This window comes from Equus asinus, chromosome 9 (assembly GCF_041296235.1).
Source record: "Equus asinus isolate D_3611 breed Donkey chromosome 9, EquAss-T2T_v2, whole genome shotgun sequence".
NCBI lineage: Eukaryota > Metazoa > Chordata > Mammalia > Perissodactyla > Equidae > Equus > Equus asinus.
The window spans coordinates 62,712,134-62,736,773 of NC_091798.1; the positions used below are offsets into that span (position 1 = coordinate 62,712,134).

The 24,640-nt window shown below is 40.1% G+C and overlaps 1 protein-coding gene across 5 annotated transcripts in view; it reads left to right on the forward strand.

Annotated features, from left to right (window-relative positions):
- EPB41L4A (erythrocyte membrane protein band 4.1 like 4A) overlaps positions 1–24,640 on the forward strand; it is a 248,940-nt gene that overhangs the window by 110,437 nt on the left and 113,863 nt on the right. For all 5 annotated transcript variants that reach the window (XM_070517605.1, XM_044780099.2, XM_070517606.1 and 2 more), the window contains exons 3-4: positions 17,086–17,137; positions 24,153–24,231. In XM_070517605.1, coding sequence (XP_070373706.1) covers positions 17,086–17,137; positions 24,153–24,231 — 131 coding nt within the window. The remainder of the gene's footprint in view (positions 1–17,085; positions 17,138–24,152; positions 24,232–24,640) is intronic.

Below are 24,640 nucleotides of genomic sequence, written 5' to 3' on the forward strand. Positions count from 1 at the left end.
CTATCTGAGGCATCTTCAAGCATCTGGTGGAGGAACAGAGCGCAAAGATAAGAAGCAGAAGGGTTTTCTTCAGTAGCCCTTTGACTTATGAAGAGCATTATAAACAGTGCAGCAGCTTGGGAGGACTGATGACAACATATGAAGGGGACCTGGGGAAAACCTGGAAAAAACTATGGCTGGAGGCTTTTCAAGAGTCCAGGGGCCTGGAAGGGGGAGTGCCAGCAGCATCTTCATAGGGGCTGCTGCTACTGAAGCTCTCATTTTCCTACTCTTGAATATGTGTCGCTCATCTTTCAGAATCTCGCCTGCTCCATGGCTTAATTTACAATCTAAAGGCTCAAATGACCCTCATATTTGTATCTCCAACTCAGACATCTCAAGAGGCATTATACTGTGTCATGACCATAGACTCTGCCTCCAGGTTGCCTGGAGGGAGAGCTGTGTGCCGTTGGGTGAGTCTCCTAACTTCTCTATGCCTCAGTTTCCCCATTTACAAAGTGGGGATAGTAATAGCACCAACTTCAAAGGGAGGTGGTGAGAATTAAAGGAGTCTGTGTAATGGACACTCAGACTAGCGCTTTAGACCCTGCAGTCGGTGTAGGATCAGCGTTAGCTGTTACTATGGACTTGGATGTCCCTCAGGTGCCTCAAATGCTACATATTCAAAACTGAAGGCTTCATCTCCCGCTCTAGACCTGCTTTTTTTCTTAAGTTTCTGAGAGCAGTGATTTTCCAGGATTTTTAAAAAACTATATGCCTGTGTTTCATTTCAGATTGAGAATAAAAATTTTATCATAAATTTAGATGCAAATTTTTGATGTGTCATAAAGGCTGACACTGTAAGATCTGTCACACTACTGTAAATGTGTCCAGTGAATCTGCATATTACAGCCGTTTTGTGCTCATTAGCAATCTCTAAAAAATATGCGTGAACAAGTCAGAAGTCTGTTTTTATTCCTTTTATCTCTTTAAACTTGTATTTCTATTCCACTTTCTTCATAAATTTTTCTCTTATTATAATTTTGTTAGTAAAATATATTTATCCATAACAATATCATACATGTAAATAGAAATTTTAAAGGTTTATTTCCTGTGACCTTAAGGCTCTAGTTATTATTGAGCCTTCAAAGCAGTTGTTATTACTCTGGTTATAAGCATACAGTCAATTAAAACAGCAAGATATTATGCATTTTAATAATTATTAAACATAAAAAGGAAACATTTATTGGAAATGTATGTCATAATGAAGCGAATGAGGCTTTTCCTTCTCAGTTAATCCAAGTGCCCCTGAATGATTATAATATATTTCTGGAGTGAGATAGGTTTCAGCAGCAAGTTTATTTCTATGTTTTGTTTTTATAGATAGGATCACTGAGTAACCTTGTCTCCAAAAGTGGGTAGATAGAAAACGAAGGCATTCTTTTTTTAAAGGAGAATCTTCTGAGGTGGTTTTGTTTTTTTGGTCCTTTTTTTGCAGGGGAAGATTTACCCTAAGCTAACATCTGTTGCCAATCTTCCTTCTTTTCTCCTCCCTGAAAGCCCCAGAACATAGTTGTGTACAGTGGTAAGTTCTGGGTCTTCTATGTGAGCTGCTGCCACAGCATGGCTACTGACAGATGAGTGGTGTAGTTCCATGCCTGGCGGGCTGGGCCGCCAAAGGGGAGTGTGCCGCACTTTTAACTACTAGGCCATCAGGGCTAGCTTAGAAGGAGTTTTGATAAAGGAAAATCACTCAATTCCCTGAATTCCTTCTGAGTTATATGCCAAAAATCATATAGTGATATGTCATCTAAAATTGTTTTTAGTAATCTATCAAGTACCTTAAATGCAATGTTGTCATCATCTTCCCCCATAAATCGGCTCTTTGTCTTATGTTCCTGAGACCAGTGATTTCTCAGACCGCTCATTGGGTTCTCCTTCAGTTTAGTTGAACGCACTGAATTCAAAACCATCTGATCTGTAAAAGATTGTTAATCATAATAGTTCAATTTTATAATTTCTGGGAAATATATTAAAAAATGTTTTACCATGACTTATCAAAAGAGTATTAATTATGCTTTTTTCCCTTTTACTTAGCGGCACCTGATTTAATCCAATTTAGTTAGGATTAGGAAAATTAAAAATTGTTAATTTTAATATACATTTGCTAATACAAGATTTTTGATAAAATGCTTTTATCTAATTACATACTTTATATTTTCATTAGAATCTTAGAGCTGCAGATTCAGTTCGTTCAGTTTATGGAAAATGTCCAACATATAACGCTTTGGCAAAGTCAGTCATCAAACCAGTCAGCCAAACCAGCTTGCTTTCTGTCATTTGTCAATTTAAATGAAAATGTTAACATGTGTTCTGTGAAAAGTATTTCACGGAGGAATTTTATTTCTGAGATGGATAGGCAGATAAGGCACAGTGTTTTGTCACTTAGATGAGATAGGCTCACCAGGGCTTTGATTTGCTTTATTCTTACGGGATTCTTCCTTGTGAGCCATGTAAATTTTGATAATAGCTGGAGGATTGAAGTTGCAAGATCATTAAACGAAAATCATCAGTCCCTTTGCTGCCCTACTCTGTAATGTATCTGAATTCAAAACAGCCCAACTGTGGGCCCAAATACCATGCTTCTATCACCTTGCGTAGTCCTTACCAGAAATATGTATAAGGTAGGGAAAGGCAATTTATGATGTCTTTATTATAAGCAACTTTGCTAACACTGGTATTTAAAAATATTCCTATGTTTCTGCTCCTGGGATTTTTCAAACCCTGGGGCAGTGTGCTATAGAGAGATTGAAATGAGTAAGTGGTGCCTTTCTACTTTAAATTGGGAAACGGGGTTGTGAAAGGGGAGTGCAGTGCAAAGTAGAATTGGCATGCCATCTTATCTCGGGGCTGCTCTTAGGTAGATCAGTTTTAGGAAAGTGTGCATAGAAGTTGAGAATCTGGGAATGAAATCCCTTAAAGCTATCCATTGCCTTTGTTTCCCTCCGGAAGTCCTCGTGTCTGTTTCCGTGAGTTGCCTGCTTATCTGTTTGAATACCTTAGTGAATGCTACCACCATCCCGATTGCTCACACTGGGGTGTCATTCCTAACTCAGTCATCTCTCCTTTCCCTCATGCTAACCAGTCACCAAGTCCTGTCAGTTCTACTTAATAGCTAGAGTGACTGTGTAACTCACCGTCCAACCGAGGATACTTGTAAGAGTCAAAGGGCCACTGTTGATGACTAAGCTGGGCCAGCAGTTGTAAACAGGACTTAGGGTCATCTTTTAATCTCTCTAGAATCAGTCTCCATCTCTGAATTCTAGCTTAGATGCCAGCACATTCGCTTGGATTTCTGTAAAATCTTTCTGACTGGTCTTCCTGTCTTTGCTCTTGTTCCTTCAATGTTTTCCCCATTGCAGTTACAACTTCTTTCGGAAAGGCAACTTTAATGATGTCTTCACCGTGGCTTAAAATTCTTTAATTGATCCCTAAGGGAAAACTCAAATTCCTTACCGTGGATTATAAAGTCCTTCAAGGTATATGGTCCTTGGTTGCTCTTGAGCTTCTGTTGCAACACAGCTCTTCTCTTCAGTCCCCCGACTTGTGCTCCACCCAAACCCACACTCCAGGTACAGTAGATAGCCACACTGAATGACCTGCAGCTCCTTACTATTCCATAGGGCCTCAGGGTGATGTATGCTTCCCCTCCTCATTCTTACCTGGTTAAATCCTGCTTTTCCTTCCCACCCACTTGAGATGTCTCTGTCTCCTTCTTCCCGAAGCTTTCCCTCACCCTCTCAAAATGCCCTAGGCTTACTCCTGTCACACATTACAAACACATGCTGTATTTGCCTGTTAAATAAGATCCCCCACTTGCTTGGAAAGTCCTTGAGGTAGGGATTGTGTCCTGTTCATCACTCTGTTACCACCTCCTGTCACTGCCAACTAAGTGATCTGTAATTTTAGTGAACGAAAGAACCTTCAACTAGACAAATGGGCAGGCCAGATGGGTGCTTCCTGGCCTGGCCTTCCATGTCTGTCTGCTGCTTCCTTGCCCTGCTGTTCTTTGAATTTATTGTGCTCTCTTTTGAAAGGTCTCTCCTATTGTTCATTTTAACCAGATTTCACCTATATTAAAAAAAGAAGAAGAACTTGACTGAGATGTTAGGAAGTTAGGTTGGCAATGTATGGGATTGTAAGGTTGTAAGGAATTATAGATATGTGATAGTCTTAGTGTGCTGGCAGCTGCTGTGTGGTGTTCAGAATGCTCTTCTCTAGTAAGAGATAGTACAGTGTGTGGTAGAAGAAGGTGTTTGAGTTCAGGTAATGTCACCGGTAGCTGTATGGTTATGGGTCCCATGATTTTAAAAAATTTGCTTGTAATAAACTGTATTTCTAGTAAAACAGTAGGTTTTTCTATTTCTCTGTAGTTGATGAACAGTTTTTGTTAAGAAAGGAAGAGATGATTTTCTGGATCCAGTTTCTGTTTAGGGTGGATCTGATCTCTTCTGGGCACAGTTATGTGATGCCTCCTGAGGATTCAGCAGCTGACATGTGTGAAAAAACCCCGGGAAGTGCTGAGAGGGGGCCTGCCAAACTGCCACCCACAGAGCCACTTGGTGTGTTACATGCTTTCCTCACACCTGAGCACCCGGGAACAGAGCATGCTTTGATTGTCCTTCAGTTTCTTTGTTCTTTGTATTGATTTTGACATGAATTCAAAAATGCTTTTGAAGGACCTAGATTTGTCTAAAGTCAGCTCCATGATGCATCTTGAACTTATCCCCTTATCGTTGTTTTTTCTTCTTTTTCCCTCTCAGATGATTGATCACAATAGGCATGAATGTGTCTTCCATGGGTCATGTATAAATAAAATATTTTATCTTGTGGCTTTCATAAATTGGTTGTTTTCCAGGTTTAGGGAGGTGAGGGACTGAATTCTATCTTGCGTTGAAAGTTCTTTCTTCATTAATGGCACTCACTGCCTTTCTTCATCAAAAATAGATTAAAAGGAGGAACAGTTGAAAATGATAAAGGTGCAAATACTTTAAGACAAAATATCAAGAAAGGAGAAACCTCACTATATATACATACCCACATATATTTTGTGTATACAACAAAGTATGTGTGTATGCTAACTGTTCTTTTTGCAATAAAACAGGTTTTCTGTGACCCACGCTTTCTTAGTCATATAGATAACGTGAGAGGAATATTGCTGATTTCTTTACTATGAACATTTTAGTAAACTGTCCTTCTCCCTGTTTAAATCAGAATGAGCTATAAACGATGGAATTTCAGACAGCTGATTGATTGGCTAATGGGAAAGCTGTGGTTTTAGACATTTTCTTGATTATCATAGGAAACGATTTTTTTTTAATCTAGAGTTTTGATACAAACCTCTGGTAAGTTGACCTTGATTTAACCTTATTCTGAATCTTAAGAGGATTTCTCCATGAATATAAAAAGAGATTTGATTGGGATATGCTGGTAGCCTACTGATAAAATGTATTTTTTGCATTATTTCTTATATTATTTTGTCTTGAATTTTATAAAATTTCAAATAAATTGCATGCACTGAAAGCTAAAGTGACTAGTTTGTCTATCTTCTATATGACCTGTTGCAGTAAGAGAGATGATGCTCCAGGAATTGTTCAAACTTGGGGAGGTGCTTTTTTGGGGAGCAGAAGGTATTACTTACTTACTCTTCCTTTTGCACTGTGAATTTTGAAAGTTGCTTTATGTCTTAACAAAAGTGGGTCCTTTAAAAGCTGATGGTATGTAGGAGCTTAGTTTTTTCTTGGAAGATACCCAACAGTTTTTTTGATTGCAGGATGTTTTTGTAGAGGATATTTATTGAGGTAATTTCTTGTTTAAAATTCTTCAGTGTTATATCTGTACTCTCATCAACACCCCTGACACGGAACTCTGAGGAAAGAGGAGCATTGCTATTTCTCATTTCCATTAACTTATGCAGCGAATATTTACTAGGTGACCACTGTGTCTCAGGAACTAGGGGTCAGCAAGAGACAAGGTCCCTAGTCTCAGGGCATTTATATTCCAGGGGACAGACAGACTGTAGGTATGTGTTCAAATATCAGGTAGTGATGAGTACTTTGAAAATGACATAAGATGATATGCCAAAGTCACTGAGAAGCTGCTTTTGTTGGGTGGTCAGAAAAGGCCTCTCTGAGATGACTATTTATTTATTAAAAATTGACACCTGGGGGCTGGCCCCGTGGCCGAGTGGTTAAGTTCGCGCGCTCCGCTGCAGGCGGCCCAGTGTTTCGTCGGTTGGAATCCTGGGCGCGGACATGGCACTGCTCGTCAGACCACGCTGAGGCAGCGTCCCACATGCCACAACTAGAGGAACCCACAACGAAGAATACACAACTATGTACTGGGGGGCTTTGGGGAGAAAAAGGAAAAAAAAAACAAAAAAACAAACAAACAAAACAAAACAAAAAAAAATTGACACCTGACCTGACACCTGTTGCCAGTTTTTTTTTTTCTTTTTCTCCCCAAAGCCCCCCAGTACATAGTTGTATATACTAGTTGTAGGTCCTTTGGGCTCTGCTATGTGGCACGCCACCTCATCTGGCTTGATGAGCAGTGCTAGGTCTGTGCCCAGGATCCTAACCGGTGAAACCCTGGGCCGCAAGCAGAGAGTCAAACTTAACCACTCAGCCACGGGGCTGGCCCCTGAGGTGATATTTAAACTGACACTTGATTAGCAGGAAGGGAGGGCATGACAGGCAGAAGGAACAGCTGGTCGAGTTGGCCCTAAAGCAAGGACAAATATGAGGTTTCTAGAACTGAAAGACCGTGATGCTAGATAGTAGTAATAAAGGGAGTGATGAAGTGGGAGTGGTGGGCAGGGTCCACATTACATAGGGCCCAGGAACCTATGGTAGGTTACGTATATGAGAATCTATTGGGATTTTTAAACTGAGAAGTGATAGGATCTGATTGAGGAGCTGGATTTTGGGCATGGGGAATAGTTCTGATTTGGATAGGTGAAGCTTAAGATGCCCAGTGGACATCCAAGTGGAGATGTTAGGTGAGTAGTTTGGGCTCCTAAGAGGCCAGAGTCACATTAAGGAGTCACTAGGTGCCCTAGTGTCTAGTGGTTAAGATTCAGTGCTCTCACTGCCATGGCCCAGGTTCGTTTCTGGTCAGGGAACCATACCACCCATGTGTCAGTTGTCATACTCTTGTGGTGGCTGTGGAGTGCTGTGATGCTGAAAGTTATCTGCTGGTGTTTCAAATACCAGCAGAGTCACCCATGGTGGACAGGTTTCAGTGGAGCTTCCAGACCATACAGACTAGGAAGAAGGACCTGGCCACTCACTTCCAAAAAAATTGGCCATGAAAACCCTACGAACAGCAGTGGAGCATTGTCTCATATAATGCCAGAAGGTGAGAGGATAGCACAAAAACACCAGGCAGGGTTTGACTCTGTTGTCCATAGGGTCGCTAGGAGTCAGAACTGACTCAACAGCACTAAGAAAAAGGTTTCTAAAGTTGTGAGACTTTTAAGGTTTAAAGGTCATTTAGGGAGAAAGAGACTATAAATAGGGAAGAGAAGGGGCCAGATTGCCATGTATAGCTGTGCTAGCCGTGTAATTTGGGCACTCTGGAGTTTGGCACCACTGTGTGTGGTGATGCTGAGCAGGGGTCCAGTTCTACACACCTACTTCACAACCCCTTGGATTGGCTTGGCTCCTCTGTGGTAAATTACCTGGTTAGCTAAAGCTACATTTGTATTCAGTTACTAGAACAGAGTTTTAAAAAAACCTAATTTTACCACCTATGTATTTTAATTACTGTAGTTTCAGAGTATGTCAGATTTAAGATTTTATTTCAGTAGGAAATGATCCCATAGTCTAAACAGTGATGCTTCACTTGTCTAGATATTACAAATGTGTAGGTAGAAACTTCAGTTATCCAAAATGTAGATGAAACTTACGAAAGAACTGAAGTCTCTTGAGCAGTACAGCATTGATATCTTAGAGTTCACTCATAGAATCCAGCACTTTTCTTATAGAATCTGTCATCCCTAAGACTCTATTTTCATTTTAGGAGAAACCCAAATGTATTGGTTATTAGATGCCCTGGACCTAAGAGGTTAGGAACAGCCTATGAGATGCAGTTGTAGGGCAGCCCCTCTAGAGACAGTCACAACTTGGCAGGAGGGCATTTTTACAGGATGATCTGTGGGCTCCCAGGAGGTACAATAGTGTGTTCCTATAATCCACTATGGTTCCATTAACAAAACAACTATGACTGACCTCTTTGTTTGTGATAAAACTAGTGTATTTGGAATGCAGAAAGATATACAGAAAAGTTTATGTAATATCTTTGTGGACTAAACAGAAGAATGTTGGTTAAATTGAAAAAAAAAAAAAGTTTATTTGATTACCCTTAAGCAGACAGAATTGATTTTTGAATGATATCAACTTGGAGGTTTCTAGATGTGTCCTAGGGCTTACCATATCTATGCCAGTAGCTGGGATGAAGCCATAGAGGGCATGCTGATCAAGTTCACAGGTGACATAAACACAGGAGGAACAGCGAGTATGTTGAATGAAAGAGTGAGAATCAAAGAGATCTTGATGAAATGGGCTGCATTCCTCTTATTCACTGCTGTATAACAAGCCATCTCCAAATTTAGTAGCTTTAAATTACGGCAACACAAACTTTACTCATGAATCTGCGACTTGAACCGGGGTTCATGGGGACAGCTCATCTCTGTACCACTTAGTCTCAGCTAGAGAAGCTCAAAGGCTAGAGGCTGGAGTCACTAAAGTCTAAGTCATGTGTCTGGTGGTGAGTGTTGGCACTGACAGGGGCTGGGGATGGAACACCGATGTGTGGACTTTGCGTGTTGTTGCTTGGCTTCCTAACAGGGTAGCAATTGAGTTCCCTGGGTCAGCATCCAGAGGAAGATAAGGAGGGAGGGGCAAAAGCTGTATCACCTTTTATGGCCAAGTCTCAGACAGTGTTACTTCTGCTGTATTCGATTGATTTGAAGTGAAGAGAAGGCCAGCCCACATTTAAAGGGAAAAGAGATTGGATTATACCATTTTATGGGAGGAATGTCAACTAATTTGCAGACATGCTTTAAAACATGAGAGTCTGTCTTCTGGCCAAAAACTACATATATTCTTCCTACATGTAAAACACACTCATCCCTCCGAAAGTCTCCCCAAATATCATTTATTATGACAGTGAACTCAGACTTGAGGTCCAGGATCTCATCAAATCAGACTCTTTGTATATTGTTCTTCAAGTCAACCCCTTGAGTATAGTTCCTCTTGACCTGAAGACCTGTGAACTAAGGGAGTAAGAAAGATGTATTCCCCCTTCCCCCATTCAACATAAAGTGACGGGACACACACAGGACAGGATGACTGGTGTACATGCTTTCATTTGGAACAGGAGGCACAGAGCAGTCACTAGGCCATGACAGGTCTGAAATCAAGCCAGGCACGTGTAGCCATTTCTTTGATTAGAGCTTGGTCTTACTGTCTAGGAGTTGTTCACTATAATGATTAACTCTGCCCTCTGGGCTTTTGGTTCTGTTCTCTGAGTTTTCCTTCCCTTTCCATAAAAAGTAGTATGTGTTTGCAGCTGAGTTGTGCGCTCAGCCTGCTCTTTGCCTGATGAAGTTTGGGGGTCCCAAAGCCTCTTTTCAGTGTGTAATGTCTCTATCCTTTTCAGCCTAAGCGGTAATAATTCTTCTAAAAAACTTTATGGATTTCTTATGAATCAATTTATAATCAACTCTGTTAGACAAAGGCAACACTCACAAATCACTTTGAAATAAACTCTTCTATGCCTTAGGTTCCTTGTAAGGCTCTTGGGGAACGATGCCCTTAAGATTCTTAGAGGACTTTTGTTAGTTTGAAAGGGTCTGAGGCATCATATTTAATCTTTTTGAGGATGTAATAAAGAGTTTTACAGTTACATTCATGGTTTCCTGACAGTACTCGGATTCAATCTTTGCCCAGAAGCTATTTCTTAATTGTAGCACCATTTGCCTTCTGATAAGTCTAGGGATGAGAGAGTTTTATTTTCAAACCCATTAGGTCCTGGCTCCTTTATATTTAACAGTTCTTTTTTAGCTTATATCTCTCCTCTTGCATTTCATTATAGGCAGCAAAAGAAGCCAGTTGGCACTTTCAGCAGTCTGCCTGGAAATCTCCTTATCTGGATCATCCAGTTCATTAGGTATATCTTTTATTTTCCAGGTTGCCACAGGCAACAGCATTGCTAAACTTTCTGCCTCTAGATAATAAGGTCCCCTTTCTTCCTGCTTCGATAGCTTTCTCTTGCCTCCTTGAGGGCCCTGAGACTTCCATTAACACCCTCCTTAAGGGCCTTCCTGCTGCCTCATCTCTGAAACACACACGAGAGAGTGAATGGAGTGGGACCAGATCATGTAGGGCCTTTTAGACTATCATAAGGACTTTGGGTTTTATTTTGAGTAAGAAAGGAAACCACTAGAGGGTGTTGAACAGAAGAGTCAACTGATCTGACCTATAGACGTATGTTTTAAAATAATTCCTCTAAGTTCAAAGGTAGATGCAAGGATGCCATTAAAGGAGTTGTTTGAGAAATCCAAGTGAACGGTGATGGCCTCTTGGACCTGGGAGGGGTGAGAATTTGTTAGATTCTGTTTCTATTTTGATCATAGACCCAACCGGATTTGCAGATGGATAGAAGAGATAGACAATAAAGAGGTTTTGACAGAAGCCAATGGAAGAATGTTGTACTGTTTACTGAGATGGGGAAGACTGCAGGAGAACAGGTTTTTCTAGGACAAGTAGAATCATCATTTCTCTTTTGAATATGTAAAGTTTGAGATTCTAGTAGGCATTTAAGTGGAGATGTCAAGTAGTCAGTTGGATTCAGGGGCCAATTCTGGTCTGGCTAGGCACTTGGGAATAGTCAGTAGATAGATGGCATTTAAAACAATGAACCTTGATGTCAGGTATGAGCCTCGGGCAGTCTATCCTTTCCTGGTTAGGGAGCTAATGAGCAACCAGAAAAGGAGATTGTGAAGGTGTGCCCAATGAGGTAGGAGGAGAAGCCAGGGGGAGTTGTATCCTAGAAACCACATGACAAATGCATTTCAAGGAAGTGGATGAAGTACTCTGCATCTATCATTAGATATAACAACATGGAAGTGATTGCAGTAGGTACTGAAGTGAGTTTAAGAGAACATGAGAGGAGACAGAGTGTAGGACAACTTTTTTTTTTTCTTCAGAGACTTATTTTACACCGTGGAAATGAAATGGGCAGATATGGGGGGGGGGGGTCAAGGTGTTTTAAAATTTTATTTATTTATTTATTTTGCTGAGGAAGATTGGCCTTGAGCTAACATCCATTGCTAATCTCCCTCTTTTTTTCCTTTTTATGTGGGCTGCCACTGCACAACCCCTAACAGACAGTGGTGCAGGTCCATGCCCGGGATCTGAACCTGGGCCATGAAAGTAGAGTGTACCGAACTTAACCACTAGGCCACTGGGGCTGGCTTCCGTCTTGTCTTTTAATATGGGACAAATAAAGGCGTGTATTCTGCCAGAAATGATTTTGTAGAAAGGGAAACTTTGGTGGTGGGGGAAAGAGAGCCCCAAGTTGCTGGAACCATGTTCCTGAGTAGATGAGAAGGGATGGGCTTACGTGGAGCATGGACATTCATCCGTGGTAATCGGAGAGAAGACAGGACGGCAGCACAGATGCAGGCAGCTTGGTAGATGTGGTGAGAAGGCATGCATGTTCTTTTCTGATTGTTTCAGTTTTTTCAGAAATAAGCAAGATCATCAGCTGAGAGTGAGAAAGTGAGAGGAGAGAGTAATCCAGGCAAGTGAAAGTCAGGGAATTGAGGATGACTGCAAGTGAATGACTTTAGTAATGGGTTGTGAGGGAGGTGAGGACTGGGTGGGGGGCAGGGAGAAGGGACAGTGACAAGGTAGTGGGGTCACTGAATTGTGTGTCTGGGTAGGATCAGATTGTTTGAGTGAGCTGGAAAAAGGGAATTTGGTAGTTGAGTTTCAGAATCTTGAAAATAAGGTTAAACGTTCCTATTCAGACAGTCTCCTAGAGGGTGGCTTTGCCTGAGCATAAGGTGGAAGGGAGTTTAGTTCTTTGGATCTGCTGTTCTATACTTTTGGGCAAGTTGTTTAAATACTCAGTGTTTCAGTTTCCTCATTTGTAAACTGATAATTATAGTAGTTACTACTTTACAGAGTTGTTAAGAGGGTTAACTGAGTAAATACATGTGAAGTCTTCAACAGTGCCTGGCACATGGCAAGCATTTAATAAATGTTGGCTATTACTGTTGTTATCTCTGACTCCTAGAGTGGTGCCAGGGTCCATGGGTGAGAACTGAGGAATAGTCCCTGGGGCCAGTTGACACTTCATGAGGAACCAGATGGTCTAACAGTGATTCATTAGAATTCACTTTTGCTGAAAAATAGGGCCCAGTTATGATTGCCCCGCCTTTCCCCTACACACACACACACTGTAGATCACCCAGTGACAGGCCCTTGTTTTTGTCCCTGCTGTGAGTTAGCTCTGTTACAGTGGTTTTACCTGAGGTCCTAAGGCTCTCTGATTCATACCAAGGAACAAATTAAAACCACGTCCTGTTAGTGTTGCTTACAGGGCCTGAGATCTGTCTACAGCGGCTTTGGGAAAAGCACAAATAGCTATCACCACAGTCCTCGATTTCTTGGAACATATGTGCAAATTACGTTGAGTCCTAGGAATGAACAGTGCTATCATTTTTTGAGATCTTTTTGCTCCATTGTCCCTTGCAGATGCTCAACTCTATATTCCCTTAGATCAAGAGGTTGTTTTGTTACATTGATGAAAACTATGTGTGCTTTTAAAGCCTTTTTTTGGTCTATAGGAAACATTATTAAATATCATTGTGGCATTCTTAAAGTCTCCAAAGGAGAATCAGCATGATGCCCAGTGTGACATAAAATGCAGCAAAGCTTTTATTATTTCATGCTGTCCTTCCTTTGTCTAAAATTTTTTAGAGTTTATTCTAGTATTAGAACTCTAGGAGACTCCAAAGGCACAGTTGTCGAATGAAAGGTTGGACCCTGAATTTAATATATATCTTTTGAAGCCTAGGGTATTGATTTACTGGACAGTGTTAGAGTTCTAAAATCTAATTCTGAGCCTGTTACCTAGGAAATTGATGAAATTGAGACATTATCAGCCAAGGTGGATGGAAGACGCTCGGGGTGTTTAGCCAAGACCCTCAGAGGGTAAGGAGGAACTTGAGTCTGTCATTTCTCCCCGGGTTACATAAATGCTGTTACTAAGATTGACAGGACTGAGAAGGCAAGGCCATCTAACTGCTGGCCTCTTGCATCCTGGCAAAGGTCAGAGCCGAGGAGGGCTGTCATCTCAACTCCATGGCGATTGGGTGCTGGGGTTGCAGTATGTTAACCTTCTCCTATGTTAGGAATCCTGTAGAAATCAGGATGAGAGAACAGGGTCTGTTTTGGTTAATTGTTGTCTTCCTACAAAATAGGATCGAATCCAGCTTATTAGGATATATAAACTACAAGGTATATGTTTGAAATAGGAGAGAGAGAGGAGATGGGGAAAGGGGAGAGGGAGAGTGATTGTTTGAAAGATTTCCCTAGAGAATGAACTGCCTGAATGTTGAGAGAGAATGGGATAGAAAGGGCTGTCTCTCCTTGTGACTGTCTGGGTAGGCAAGACGGCTTCACATCAAAGCGCAGTTCGGAAAAACCATTCCATAGCCCAGCACCGCGGTAAACCATGCTGAGTTCTCTGCTCCTCCCTTTCCGCCAACCAGGGCAGATAGAAAGACTGAATGACCACTTTTCTTTCTGGAAGTCTGTGAACATTGATTTAGCTGTGTCTTTGTTAGCTATTGGGCAGAACTAACTTCAATATAGTACTCAACTGTATAGGACTTGGAATATCACATTCTGTGTTGTCACTTAAAAATGGACTCGTTTGCTTTAGGAGCAGTTTAGCTGGTAGACAGGATTTTTGTAAAAATTTAAGGCTCTGTTCTCCTCCATTTCTGTGTTTTGGGAAAGTTTTCATGTGTGAACACACTGTTCAAAGGTTTTCTTACCAGTGACACCTTCCTTCACTCACCCCGCAGTGCTAATTTTCTTTGTACATAATTTTATTGTCTCAAATATATGAGATGTCTCATATCTTATGCACCTTGTTATCTCACTTACCACATTGTGTTGTAATTCTGTGTCTGTGTGTCTCCTGCTAGGCTCTGAATGCCTGGAGGATAAGGGCAGGTCTCAGTCATCTTTGTTTTCCCACACTCCCCAGGACAGGATCTGACATGACACACAAAAAAACATGTATTGTGGGTATTCCATAAATGTTGAGTAAATGATATTCACAGAATATTCTGGATGTAAGCCTTAAAACTGGGATACTGTGTTTATCGGCAAATTCTTGTGCCCTTTTTCCTCTTTAGTTATGGCATAGACGCCTGATAAGTTTCATGGTGATCAGACATGAGCTGTGTTTGATTGCTTGTTGATAATGAGTGATGACAAGTGCTGTCATAATATGGCTGCTTTGGTTCCAAGGTCATTTCTCCCCCTTGGTTGAGTGTAAGTGGGTTTATTGTTTATGTTCTAGGGCATTTATCATCATCTGACCTCTGTAACCCCTGGTTTCCATTTGGATCAAATGAGATTTGTGCACGGTGAGTGCCGGATTGATGCCTAGCATATCTAATGTGCACTGAGCTGATTGAACAGCCTTTGACTGACTCTTGACTCTCCTTTTTTTGCTGCAAAATTGTCATTCTAATTCGTCTCAGAACCTTCATTATACTTTTTGCTTCACAAATCTGATTGCTCTCAAGGAAAGAGATTTATTTTAAAATTGTACAGATTATCATTAATGTGAAATGAATGGCAAGAAACAGTCCCCCTACCTAATGTTTCCATTCCATGAGAAGCATCTGTAGCTTTGTATACCTAGGGGCGAGGGTCTGCTCTGTGCCCAACACACAGCTTAGCATATGGAGTGATTTCTACTCTCCTTGGATGAATCAGTGTTTGCCTGTGAACCATTATTTTAACACCAAAGCCACTGTGGGCTCCAAAGGCAGTTCACTGATGATAGCCTCTGCTTCAGATATCTTTTTTACTTTAAAAGTGAGTGATTCTAGACCTTTAAAATTGAGAGGTGAGGGACCAGCCCTGAGGCCAGTTGGTTAAGTTTGTGCCCCCTGCTTCAGTGACCCAGGGTTTCACCAGTTTGGATCCTGGGCATGGACCTAGCACCACTCAACAAGCCATGCTGAGGTGGCATCCCACATAGCACAACCAGAAGGACCTACAACTAGAATATACAACCATGTACCGGGGAGCTGTGGGGAGAAGAAGAAGAAGAAGAAAAAAAAAAGATTGGCAACAGATGTTAGCTCAGGTGCTAATCTTTGGAAAAAAAAAAATTGAGAAGTGATAAGGACCAGAATAACGAATATTGTATTATAAGTTGCTACACTTATATATATTGATTCCTTTACTTTATAAAAAGTTGAAAAACTGAAACTGCTCTGTGAGAGGCAAATAGTAAAGATTATGCGTACATGAATGGAATTTGTACTGCAATCAAATCTTATGATAAAGTGACTGACATAGATTTAGTATGAATGACTGTTACAGTATATGTAATTAGGAATAAAGGTAAGAGGATTGTATAAAATGTTATAATTGTTATTTATAATTACTGCTACTGTTAAATAGCAGAGAGCGTTTCTGCCCTTAACTGAAGGGCGGGGAAGGGGAACCTGGGCAGGAAGTTTCTCTTGGACTCCTCTTGTGACTCTTCCTGACCCAGGGGTGTCAGGGCCGTGTGGATGTTTTCTCCAGGGCGTCGTGAAAGTGCTGGGAATGAATTGCTCAAGGTGGGCCGGCTGCTCCCTCCCTGTTGTGAGAATTGTCCCTTCTTCATTCAGGAACAAGAGTAAATGGAAACTGGTTAGCCTGGCCCTTGGGTCTCCACCGTTTGTGAAGGACAGCAGGGGAGAGAGGTTCCACCTCTGCCCTCCCCTGAGCCTCCAGGGTGCTGGAATCCCTTTGACCCTGTGCTTCTGGGGCAACCTTGATGCTCGTCTGTGCTTTGTCTGCTTCTCTCTTGCTCTTCCCTCAGATGGAGAGACAAGGCTGAAGGCATGTTTCTTTTCCTTTCAGTGATTTTTATTTCACAAAGGTGGGATTTAAAGGAAGGCCTCTCCTTGGGGCCAGAATTCTCTCCTCATTGTCTGAAATTCTGTTCGTTAAACATTAATTTGAATTAATAAGCAAGTACCTTAGACTAAGTAAAGACACTTATTAAGAATGACTGTCACACCTTAATAATAATCATCACTAGCATGTGCAGCATACTTAGTATGAGCCAGGGGCTAGTCTAAAGACTTTACTTGAATTAACTCATTTCATCCTCACAGCAGGCCTGTGAGGACGGTTCAGAGACGTCCAGTAACTTGTTCGAAGTTACGTGGTGGTGGGGAGGGGAGAGCCAGGATGGAATCCAGCCGGGTCTGCACTGGGACTCGGACCCTTAGCAGCTGCGCTGAGCTGCCTTGCCTGGATACTTAACAAGGATTTGATTTAATTTGTTTGCTTTATTCCTAACATCTAACAGTGATGCCTGTAAGAAATAGGACTGGAAGTGAAGAGGGTGAGGACATTTTAGGGGGAGACATGGCTGTAGGGGGTTGTGATGGGGACTTTGGAAAGAGACATGGGGAGCATTCTCCATGGCCATTGTTTTCTCACTCATAATCATCTTGATATTACTGACCCTTATAATCAGTATGAGAATTCGATCCAGAACCTAGCAACTACTGTTTCTCTCCTCTGCTTCTCTCTCAACATCAACATCATTTTTCTTTTCCTGTGCTAGCCACAGAAAGCTCTTATGTATGTTTCTGTGTGTATATAAGTTAAACGCTTTATTATTAAATATTTAAATGTGATTTAAACTTAGACTTTGCAAATTCTTGAAGTGAAGGCCAATGAAAAGCAACTAATTTCTATAATTACCCTTTTTTTCTTCACACAGTATTGGCTGGATCCTGCAAAAACCCTTGCTGAACACAAAGAACTGATTAACAGTAGGTATTTAATTTTAACTTTGTTAAAGAGTGTCTTGAAAATGATATAATGTTCATGATTAGCTTGGCAAAGAAATAGGCTTTAGTACTACAGGGATGAGCGCTAACACGAGTACCAGAATATGGAAACAGGTGTTTATGTATCGCCAGGCTCGCTCTCCAAATTCTGATTAAATTTTAGTTGATAAAAATTCTGAGTGGATCTTAGTGTTGAATTTGGCTTGTGGTATGCCTTGACTTTTGTTGGTGATTTTTCTGTTTGCCTATCTTCAAAATTTCACCTTAAAACAGACAGGGCAGAGAGGCACTGATATGAAAAAGAGGTGGACATCTGACCTCTTAAAGAGCTTGAATTTCCCAGGTTAAGGAGTGGTTTTTGTCATTCACGTTATTCAGTTTGCTGAGTCAGTAATTAAGGAGTGCCTTTGTGTCCTGCAAGATTTCTATGGCTTCAGAAAGGACCCATCTATTTTCAGGGGATAGCTTTTGGTTGTATCAGTATGAATCTTATTAGGTGACTCAGAGTATAATTAAGGTTATATTCCATAACCTTAATTTCATAACCCACACCTTTGTTTATAATTGCGCATACATGTGTGTGCACATAAACAGTCCTTAAGTATGCAAAAGAGTACTTTTTAAAAAATTATTTTAAAAAATTATGGTAAAATATATAACAAAATATATCATTTTAGTCATCTTTGAGTGTACAGTGCAGTGGCATTAAGTACATTTACATTGTTGTGCAACGATCGGCACTATCTCCAAAACTTTTTCATCATCCCCAACTGAAACTTTTTACTCATTAAAACGTTTTGCTTTAATGTGCAAATTATTGCTAATAAGATCTAGTGGATTCTTCTGGCCTTTATTACCCCCACTCTGAGTCTGTATTTTTTCCATGTGTATTGGCTCGTTCCTTGTGGTAAAATTGGTCGCATGGTGCTTCATGCACGGGCCCCAAGGGCAGGAACGTAGCTATGCTTCAGAAAGGAATCGGAAACTAGGAACTGCAAAACCATCAGGAACTCAGCAAGTATTGTTTCTCTGAACGTCAGCATCATTTTTGTTTCTCTCCTTGGACTGGCTCTCTCTGTTTCTCCATGTCCGTGGTGGAAACCTCCACAGTTTTCAAGTTACACATCACACAAGCAGAGGCTGACTGGCTCTCTCTGAATTGCAATTCCAAATTCTAGGAAGGGTGAGTCTGACCAGCCCAGTTTGAGTCATCAGCTCACCTCAGTCCACTCCACTATGCGTTGGCTTTTTCTTTTCTTTTTTTTTTGAGGAAGATTAGCCCTGAGCTAACTACTGCCAGTCCTCCTCTTTTTGCTGAGGAAGCCTGGCCCTGAGCTAACATCTGTGCCCATCTTCCTCTACTTTATATGTGGGATGCCTACCACAGCATGGCGTGCCAAGCAGTGCCATGTCAGGATCTGAAGCAGCGAACCCCGGGCCGCTGAGAAGCGGAATGTACTCACTTAATTGCTGTGCCACTGGGCCGGCCCCTGTCTTGGCTTTTTCAAAGTCAGTACAAACAGCTGCCAGGGGGCCAGCCTTCTGGATGGGACTTGGCGGCAATTTCAGAGACTGGGGCTGGTAGCCTGTGGAGTGAGAAAGAACCCTCAAAATATATACCCTAGACGTCATCAAGTTCTGCTTACTCAGCCTACACAGGAATAAATCCTAATGCAGAAGGGGTTTGTGACTTGCTGTGGATAAGAAGCTTGCTGGTAGCAGAGGGCTGACCAGATCCCTGGTCTTCTGACTTCTAGTGCCATGTTCTTCCCGAGTGAGAAGATGCCTACTGAAAGCCAAGGGGACGTATGAGGTTACATGTGATTAGATATAAATGCAGATAACTCCCATGAGGTATCTTCATATAAGTGCTAGGAGTTCTAATTTAAAAAGTCTTCTCCCTTGGGACCTAAAAATCTGCACTTTGCTGGAAGGTTCAGGTATAATAATAAATACGGTAAATATCTATCTTGTCCATTTGAACCAAATACTTAAAAAATACCAGTTTGAAAATTAGAATAATTTCAGGAATGATTATTTTAAAATAAATTCACAGATTTTTCTATTAAAACGTTGAGATTTCTATTCACGTGATGAAGAAAAATGTGAATTATTTAAGCTGCAATATTGAAGTGTTCCTAAGCACATTTGAAGTATCTATTTTTTACGATATGAAATACTCTATTTAAAAATCTGTAATCTATAATGCACTTGCTTTCTCGTCCTAAATAAATGTTGTCCTATCAAAATTTTGATGTGTATAAAGAATAAAACACTGATAATACAACTGAAGAAAGATTATATAACTGAAGAATACATAATCTTTATATTTCATCTCATGAAATAGTTTGATAATTAATGAAGGAAAATGGCTCTTAAATCTCTAATAGATTATTCAGAAGGAATATCTAAAAATGATAGAGTACTTGCTAGTCACCAGGATTCTCATAGGTAAGTCTTGATTTATTTATCCCTGAGCTAATTTTTTAAAAAAATTTTTTTGAGGAAGATTAGCCCTGAGCTAACTGCTGCCAATCCTCCTCTTTTTGCTGAGGAAGACTGGCCTTGAGCTAACATCCATGCCCATCTTCCTCTGCTTTATATGTGGGATGCCTACCACAGCATGGCTTTTGCCAAGCGGTGCCGTGTCCACACCCGGGATCTGAACCGGCAAACCCCGGGCCGGCGAGAAGCAGAACATGCTAACTTAACCGCTGCACCACTGGGCCAGCCCCCTTCCCTGAGCTAATTAATGGGAGACTCTTTCTTATCATTAAAGGTCTTGAAATTAGTCTCCACAAAAGGTAGATTAGAGGATTCCCAATTTCTGGCTTCTGTATTCTTTTGCTCAAAGGAAACAATATTAAATTACTTTATATAGGATTTCTTAAAGGTAGACTCTCTGGAAAAACATGGATTCAGGATAATAAATCCTGAATAAATTGGATAATTGAATAAATTGAGAATTTGCTTCATCAGTGCCTAATTTTTGTAGTCAGTCTTAAAATAGGAAGCTGAAACGTATCTGGGTAGACATTATCCTTGCTCCAAAATGTCCATTTCCATAGCCTTAGATTGATCTATAACACAGTGATGTATATGAAAGTCTTTGCTTTACTCTAAAGGTATTATAATTTTGTTTTTCCTTGGAAGGCTGATAGTATAGGTCAGAAAGTACTGACCTTCAGGTGTTAGCAAACTTGCTTCTGATCCTTGTGATCTTAGGCAAGCTGCTCCTAGAAGCTTCATCTGCTTCCATATGTTACCAGGTGGTTGTTGAGAATTGAATGTTTATGAGATATTTTTGTACATTATCAAATGCAATCAACTGGTAATGATGCCTTATATTTAGAACACACAACATTTTATATCTAAATGGGAAATAGAGGGCTGATTTGGGCCAAAAGTCCTTAAAGAAAATTACCCCAACCTGTATGTTTTTAATTGTGTATTTTTCAAAATTCTGCTTAACTGCTCATCACTACACATGTTTGAAATGGCTGTGCCTGGTAAGTAGGATGTAATCTGCCACGTTCCGGGGAATAAAAGCAATTCTGGAGTCTGGACAGGCCTTCTTCCCTTTGTGCATGGTCTCAGCAGCATGTGTGCTCCTCCCGCCCCCTCGATGCCAACCCCAGTGGCCTGCGGGCATAGGCGGACCCATCTGCTCAGTAACACAGAGCATGATTGACAGAGATGGATCAGCAGAGGGTGGACTTCCTGGCTCTTCTAAATATTTAATAGTCTGTGCCTCTCTGACATCTTCATCAGTAGTAGAGGCAGGGGTGTATTTGTCAGAAATATAAACACATTAAGTATACATAGAGATTGAACATATGAAATCAACTCTAATTATAAGAAATTATAACAAACTGTCTTAAAATTTAGTTTTTAAAAAAGCTCGAGGCCAAGGAGTGCCTTATACAGAAAGGCATAGGTGAGGAGAGCAGAGCGGGGCCCAGTGTTGGTTGTCTTCTCTATGCCAGGAACGGGGTTTTGGGGTGTTCTACAAACATAGCATGAATGTGTCATCATATAATAAATAATGACATAGTTTGTATATTATAAATGCATTATGGCTTTATTACCTGTTGTTCAACTTAAGTTCCTTTCCCCAGCTTCTAAATTTGTGACTTTTACTCAGTTAAAAATGAAAACAGGAAGACCAGGGTTATTTTCTGTCAATTACACAGTGTCAGAGCCTTGGGATCACAATGTGTATGTGGAAGTATCCTTACTGAGGTACATACTTTGCGTCTTTTCTTTTGTATTTGTGTAGGAGAGCTTTTGTTAAAAAATTAGAAACTATGACTACTAATTGGTGCACCAGGTAACAAATCCATTTTAAAACGGATTTAATATAAGATTTAGTTACCACACTGCTCAGAAGTATGCAGTTTTGGAAACAGTGCAGGTTAGAGTCATATGCTCTGAAATAGAAACATTTGTAGTAAAAGCATAATAAAATGTGGCTGGCACCCAAGAGGCTTGTGTTCTCTTGCAGAATGTGAGTGTTTAATTATATTTTATGTTTGCCTGTGTAGGTACAATTCCATGCTTTGTTATACATATATATTTGGTATTTGTGCATGTAGTTCTTCTCTGTGTGGTAAATGACTGAGATGAGAAATGTCTTCTTAAATATGTAAGAACACATTCTTAAGTTCAGAAGAGTTTACGAATGAGACAAATATTGCCCCTAATCCTACCACGTAGCCTCACTGACGATTTTTTTTTCTTAAAAAGATAAGAAATTTCTAATTTACCAATTTTGCTGAGAGTAAAATTTAAATGTTCTCACCAAGAAAAAAAAAGTAAGTAGATGAGGGGATGGATGTGTTAATTAACTTGATGAAGGGAATCCTGTTACAGTGTGTGCATATGTCAAATTGTCACATTACACACTTTTTAAGTATCTTACAATTTGTCAATTGTACCTCAGTAAAGCCTGGAAAAAAATTAAGTTTCCAGTCCCTCTTCCCCAAATTTGCCATTATTACTAATTTCTTACGTATTCTAGGGGGAAAAAACAAAACGCATTTTTTTTTTTAAAAGATTTTATTTTTTTCCCTTTTTCTCCCCAAAGCACCCTGGTACATAGTTGTATATTCTTCGTTGTGGGTCTTTTTAGTTGTGGCATGTGGGACGCTGCCTCAGCTTGGTTTGATGAGCAGTGCCATGTCCGCGCCCAGGATTGGAACCAACGAAACACTGGGCCACCTGCAGCGGAGTGCGTGAACTTAACCACTCGGCCATGGGGCCAGCCCCCAAAACCCCGCATTTTAATAGGTAACTTTTTTTCACAAAAGGGGTCATAATTTTGCAGTCAGAAATACAGATTGGTGATCTTCCCCCTTCAGCACATAAAGTTCTCCCTCTGCCCGTTTAAACAGTTGCGTGGTACCCTGTGGACGTGCTGGGCTTGGCCTAAGTGGTCCACCTGTTCCTCAACATTTAAGTTGTTTATGGCTTTTTGCAGACTTTTTTTGTACTTTTTGCAATAGCTAGTGATAGTTGGATGGTTAGAAAACCATTTATTTTGTTTATCAATAATCTTCATTATGAAAAAAAATACATATATGTTGTAGAAAATGTGAAAAATTATAAATAAAAATTGTGTGTAACCTCACTAACCAGAGGTGAGAACTGGCAACATTTTGGTGTATTTGGTCCTGTCTTTTTTCCTGTGTTGATGAGCACATAGACCCTACACACATAGTTACCTGCATGGTTGAAATCCTACTCTTATGCATCTGAACTCTGTCTTTCTCATTTTTATTTTTTCTTGTGTCTTTAGAAATTCTTAGTATAATTTTTAAGCACCTTTATTGAGCTATCTTTAACATATAAAAATTGCATATATTTCAGCTGTAAAACTTGATGTTTTGATATATGTATACACTGTGAAAATATCACCACAATTAAGCTAAGTAACTTATCTATCACCTCTACTTAGTTACCAGTGTGTGTGTGTTTTGGGAGGGGCGTGGTGAGAAGATTTAGTTTAAGATCTATACTCTTAGCAAATTTCAAGTATATAATACGGTATTAATTGTTGTCGCCAGGCAGTACATTAGGTCCTCAGAACTCATTCATCTTGCGTAATTGAAACTTTGTACCCTTTGACCAACATCTCCCCAATTCCCCCTCCCCCAGACCCTGGCAACCATCATTCTATTCTCTGCATCTATGTGTGTGACTATTTTAGGTTCCACATATAAATGAGATAGGCAGTATCTGTTTTTTGTGTCTGGCTTATTTCACCTAGCATAATATTCTTCAGGTTCATCCATGTTGTTGCAGATAGGAGACTTTCCTTCTTTTTTACATCTGAATAATATTCCTGTGTGTGTGTTTTGCATTTTATTTATCCATTAATTTGTTGATGGACACTTAGGTTGCTTCCATATCTTGGATATTGTGAGTAATGCTGCGTGAACATGGGAATTCAGATATCTCTTTGAGATCCTGATTTCATTTCTTTTGGATAAATACCTAGTAGTGGGATTGCTGGATCATATGGTAACTCTATTTTTAATTTTTTGAGGAACTTCCGTACAGTTATATAATAGCTGTACCAATTTACATTCCCACCAACTGCATACAAAGGTTCCCTTTTCTCCACATCCTCACCAGCGCTCTTGTCTTTTTGATAATAGCCATTCTTATAGGTGTGAGGTGATATCTCATTGTGGTTTTGATTTGCATTTCCCTGCTGTTTAGTGATGTTGAGCGCCTTTTCATGTATCTGTATGACCATTTGTATGTTGTTATTGGAAAAATGTCTATTCTGGTCCTTTGCCCATTTTTTAATTCAGTTGTTTTTTTGCTGTTGAGTTGTACGAGTTCTGCATATATTTTGGATGTTAACCTCTTATCCAATATATGGTTTGCAAATATTTTTGGTGAGTATAATTTTTAATAGTTTTGTAATATTACCCTACTACTTTGACTAATTTATAATGGAAATTTAATTATTTTCTATTTCTTGTTTTAGCTGGACCTCCGTATACTTTGTATTTTGGTATTAAATTCTATGCTGAAGATCCATGTAATCTTAAAGAAGAAATAACCAGGTATGGTGTTGACTTTGCTTTTGAACATCACATGTATGGCATATATAAAAGGGTTTATTTGAAATAAATTGGGGTCAAACATTTGGATGTGTCTACATGTGTTCTGTAATGCATCTCCTGTGAGACTTAAATTTATACTAGCATTCAGTGAGACAGATCACTGTCTGATGATAGATGTGTTTGAACAATGGCATCAACCTGGGTAACATGATGATAGATTTTGCATCTGCTGTGATGGGATATTTCTGTATCATTATTGTGAAGGATGCATTCAGCCTTTGTAGTCATATAAAAGTAGCCCTTTGAACTGCTAAAGGAAGGATATTTTGATGCTTGGTTTGCATATGTAAATATAAATTTGAAGAGCCAGTTATTTCTCCTTAATTGGTTACAGCTTAAATATCAGCTG